Source organism: Perognathus longimembris, chromosome 17, assembly GCF_023159225.1.
Source record: "Perognathus longimembris pacificus isolate PPM17 chromosome 17, ASM2315922v1, whole genome shotgun sequence".
NCBI classification, from domain to species: Eukaryota; Metazoa; Chordata; class Mammalia; order Rodentia; family Heteromyidae; genus Perognathus; species Perognathus longimembris.
Window position 1 is genome coordinate 10997327 of NC_063177.1, and position 4437 is coordinate 11001763.

The following is a 4437-nucleotide window of genomic DNA, read 5'->3' on the forward strand; positions in this document are numbered from 1 at the left end:
TCTCAGATTTTGACAGACTTACTGAATTACAGACAACTAGGCAAGGCTATAGAAATAGCTGGTGGAAAATAATTGCAATTGGCTCTATTGACTGCTTCCTGAACTTCGGTAACATCCCACTTACACATGAATTCTCATTTCTCATCTATGGGTATGTTTTCACCATTCTAGAGGGCTGGTACTTTGGTATGAAACTTTCTTATGAGCAGTAACCATGCACCCCACAGACTGTCACTCAGTAGTCACAGGTATATGGCATGCAGCAGAAAATAGTTTAGCAGTCAACCTTCTTTGACATTCTGCTCTCAGGAAACAAAGGGAGTGTGCAGATGTCATTTGACACTGGCATCAGAGGTTATCTTTCTTTTGTATCTTGTACCAAAAAAAAAAGCCAAGGCAGAAAGACTAACTTAAGTAAGAAGCTAATGTCCATGCAGCAGAGCTGGATGGAAAAGGTGCTGTGGACAGCTGCCTTTGACGACTCCAGCCTCCGTATAGCAAACTCATCTTTGAAGCACCTCCGCTTTGCTGGAGAGGGCTTTCCCTTGGACTCCAAGGCCTGGAAAACCATCATCCCTGTGGTCTTGGTGGCTGTCTGCCTGGTGGACTTCACAGGGAACCTATGTGTGATTGGCATCCTCCTTCACAGTGCTTGGAAAGGAAAGCCATCTCTGATCCACCCTGATTCTGAATCTCAGCCTGGCTGATCTCTCCCTCCTGCTGTCTTCTGCACTTGTTCACATGATGGCATACTCCAGAGGTATTTGGGATCTTGGCTGGTTTGTCTACAAGTCTTCTGACGAGTTCATGCACATGTGCATGGCAGTGAAGAGACTAAAAACTGTTGCCATTGCCAAAGTGTGCTTCATGAATGTAAGTGAACAGCCAAACAAGTAAATATCCACAACTGCTCCATCTGATCAGTGCTGGGGGCCGTCCGGGCCATGGCCAGCCTGCTACTTCTGCCAGCAGGGTTCTTTAGCTCCACCAGGTACCACACAGGTGTAGAAATGGGCCTCTGTGCCATCTGTATCTGAAGAGTTTATTTCAATGTTTGGCAACCTCTGTTCTCTCCTAGAATTTTACCTCCTGTTACTTCTAGCCAACTTTTATTTCTGGAGAGTTTATGGCTAATGTAAAAAATGTAAAACTAAAACTCAAAACCTTAGGAACAAGATGTATCCAAAGCAACTCACAGTGCTGCTGGCTGAGCATTGAAATCATCTCTGCTCTTCTGTAGCTCCTGAAATGGATAGCCCACTGTGGGTGTGGCATCAGGAGGCTAAAGCCCCAACAATATCACAAGTTTGCATAAACCTGGCTCAAGTACTGATGTTTTCCATCTCTTCAGGAAATCATCATTTTTCTGCTGATATACGGAGAGTTCAAGGAAGACTTGGGAGGTGAGTGAAAATGGATGAGCAAAAAAAGCCTCCAGCTGGGGCTGGAAATATGGCCTAGTGGTAAAGTGCTTGCCTTGCATACATGAAGCCCTGGGTTCGATTCCTCAGCACCACATATATAGAAAAAGCCAGAAGTGGCGCTGTGGCTCAAGTGGTAGAGTGCTAGCCTTGAGCAAAAAGAAGCCAGGGACAGTGCTCAGGCCCTGAGTCCAAGCCCCAGGACTGGCAAAAAAAAAAAAAAAGCCTCCAGCTGCCTCAGAGTCTCATGCAACACCAGCCAATAACATGAAAGTTCTTCAGAGTTCACAGTAACCACCCCAGAAAAGAAACCCAGCTTGCCCAGCTCAGGCAAAGGGAAACATGAGATGGCTGGCTGACATTCCTACCCTCCCTGATGTAGAGCAGTTTGGGCATGAGAAGGACATCATCCTTTCTATGCAAGAAAAAGACCTTTCCCCCTGGAAACATGAAAAATGTGGCAGAGTTAAAGTAAATTCTGTTACTTGATAGAAGTTCATAAAAATTTCTTGATCAAACTTTATAGCATTCTATATAGGACCACCACCCTATTCAAATTCTGAACTAATTTCAAACTATAGTTATATCTGATGGACAAGACTTAAATATAAAGGATGGAAGTGTAATCTTTGTTGCTAAATGCTATCAACTGTATCTGTAACAGTGAATTTAAACTTTGTCAAACTTTGAAAATATGGCAAGGCTTCTAAGTAATGAAGAGTACCAAGTGTTTTTGTAAAAGTATGGAAAGAATAATCATAAAGACAGAATTTGGCTAGTAGAAAATGAAAATCGAGGGTGAGAGCAGAGAGCAGAGGGCCTGGAGGTCAGGGTTTGATCTGGTGGTGGTCCCTTTCTGTTGTGGGATGGAAGATGAATCCAACTGTTTTTGCTTTCTTTTCTCTTCAGCAGCCATGACAGGCAGGGACTTCCTTTTTTTCCCCTCTCATTACAGGTAGGCAGAATCACCTGTCCTGGAGGGCATGCTGGTTCAGGTTCCTCCTCTCATCCTTTGCTCCTGTTTCTAACCTCTCTCTCCCATCCTGATGCTTCCTTCTCAACTGTACACAAAGGCATGCGTGTTCAGGTCCTTCCCATCAAGAACAAACTCACCCCATCAGTTTCTTAGCAATAGTTTTTGTATTTTGACTCTCCTCCCTCTCAGAGATAGAGTGGGTGGGACAAAATGATGGAAACAAGAACATTTGAAAGTAAGAGTAGGGAATTAAGACCAAGAAATCACCAAAAAACTGAAATGTTATATATGAATAAAATGCCACACTATATGCAAGTGCTATATAGCTCAGGCCTTAATCAAGAAAATAAGGCCAAGAGTGTGAGGTCCTCAGTTCAAGGCCCAATACTGGTATGTGTTAGTACACACACTGCTACGCTATTGCACTGGTGCCTCTTCCATTGGGAGTTGTCATTATTGGAGAGAATCCTAAAAAGGAGCTATACCAAAATGAGGTAAGATATTCCTTGCTAAATAATCTTCCATTTATAGCAATGAAAGTTAAATTACTCTCCCCCTTTTTAAAGAAAGGTACCTGCTGTGGGTACCAGTGGCAGCCTTCGCATGTAATCCTAGCTACTCAGGAGGCTGAGCTCTGAGATTTGTAGTTTTAAAGCAGCCCCAAGCAGGACAGTCCATGAGACTCTTATGAAACTGGAATATTTCAGTTAAACCTTTTCTAGATAAGTTGTTACATCATTTGGTAATCTTTAATCACTCAATCTTCCACATTATTACCCAAAATAGGTTTTAGACTCTCCAGTTAACCAGCAAAAAAGTTGGAAGTGTACCTGTGGCTAAAGTTATAGAATGCTAGCTAGCCTTGAGCACAAAAACTCAGACACTGTGTCCAGGCCCTGAAAAAAAAATAAACCAAAAAAGAAAAAAAAAAAGAAGAAAGAAAAAAGAAAAAAGAAAAAAAATCACATAGGCAGGCACCTGTAGCTTACACCTGTAATCATAGTTACTCAGGAGGCTGAGATCTGAGGATCATGCTTTGAAGCCAGCAGAGGCAGAAAAAGTTCCTGAGAGATTCTGATCTCCAATTAAGACTCAAACCTGGAGAGGTAGGAGGGGAGGGTGAGGTGAATGGGGAAGGAGAGAAGGTGGGAGAAAAACTAAGGAGGGGGCTAACAAATATGACAAGAAATGTACTCAATGCCTTACGTATGTAACTGTAACCCCTCTCTACATCACCTTGACAATTTAGATAAAAAAAAAAAAAAAAGACTCAAACCTGGAAGCGGAGCTGTTTCAACGTACAGCACAAGCCTTGAACCAAAAAACTCAGGGACAGCGCCTAAGCCCCGAGCTCAAGCCCCCAAACTGACAAAAATAAATAAAAACAAAAACCACAACGGTAATAGTGATAAACAAAAAAATCAGTTTTTTGTGCCTACATATATAATTTAAACGAGAAAATGACTGCCTCATTGCAAAGAAAAACAACAGTTATGGGGGATTTCTGTGAAGTCGCCACAGAGCACCCTAGCTGTCTCCCAAGATGTGAGTCCCAGCACCGCGCTGCACCAGTCAGACCCGGAGCAGGCGGACACCGGCCCAGCCAGGAAGAATTTGTTCCGCGGACACTGAGGACCCCAAGGAGGTGGTGTGGGAGCTGACCCCCGTGGGTGGCTGTGCGCTGTGTTGGAGCTGACCCCCCAGCTGGGGTGACAGGTGTGACCCTGAACCCAGATGTATTTTCTTTCTTTCTTTCTTTTTTCCTTTCTTTCTGCCAGTCCTGGGGCTTGAACTCAGGGCCTGAACACTGTCCCTGGCTTCTTTTTGCTCAAGGCTAGCACTCTGCCACTTGAGCGCCACTCCCAGCTTTTTGTGCTTATGTGAGGCTGAGGAATCCAACCCAGGTCTTCATGCATGCTAGGCAAGCACTCTACCGCTAAGCCACATCCCCAGCACCTGTATTTGCATTTTTAAAAGAACCATTTGACTGTAGCAGTCACGTTTGTAAGTCATCTCAGCAAAGACTCCAAGGAGTGAAGC

At 43.9% G+C, this 4437-nt stretch overlaps 1 protein-coding gene across 1 annotated transcript; it reads left to right on the plus strand.

Moving 5' to 3' along the window:
• The first annotated feature begins 431 nt into the window (after positions 1 to 431).
• Positions 432 to 4029, plus strand: Gpr151 (G protein-coupled receptor 151). The gene is given in 7 exon segments (XM_048366043.1): positions 432 to 679; positions 681 to 880; positions 883 to 1018; positions 1020 to 1355; positions 1357 to 1403; positions 1747 to 1892; positions 3910 to 4029. Coding segments are annotated over 7 exon segments (1233 nt in total).
• The last annotated feature ends 408 nt before the right edge of the window (positions 4030 to 4437 follow it).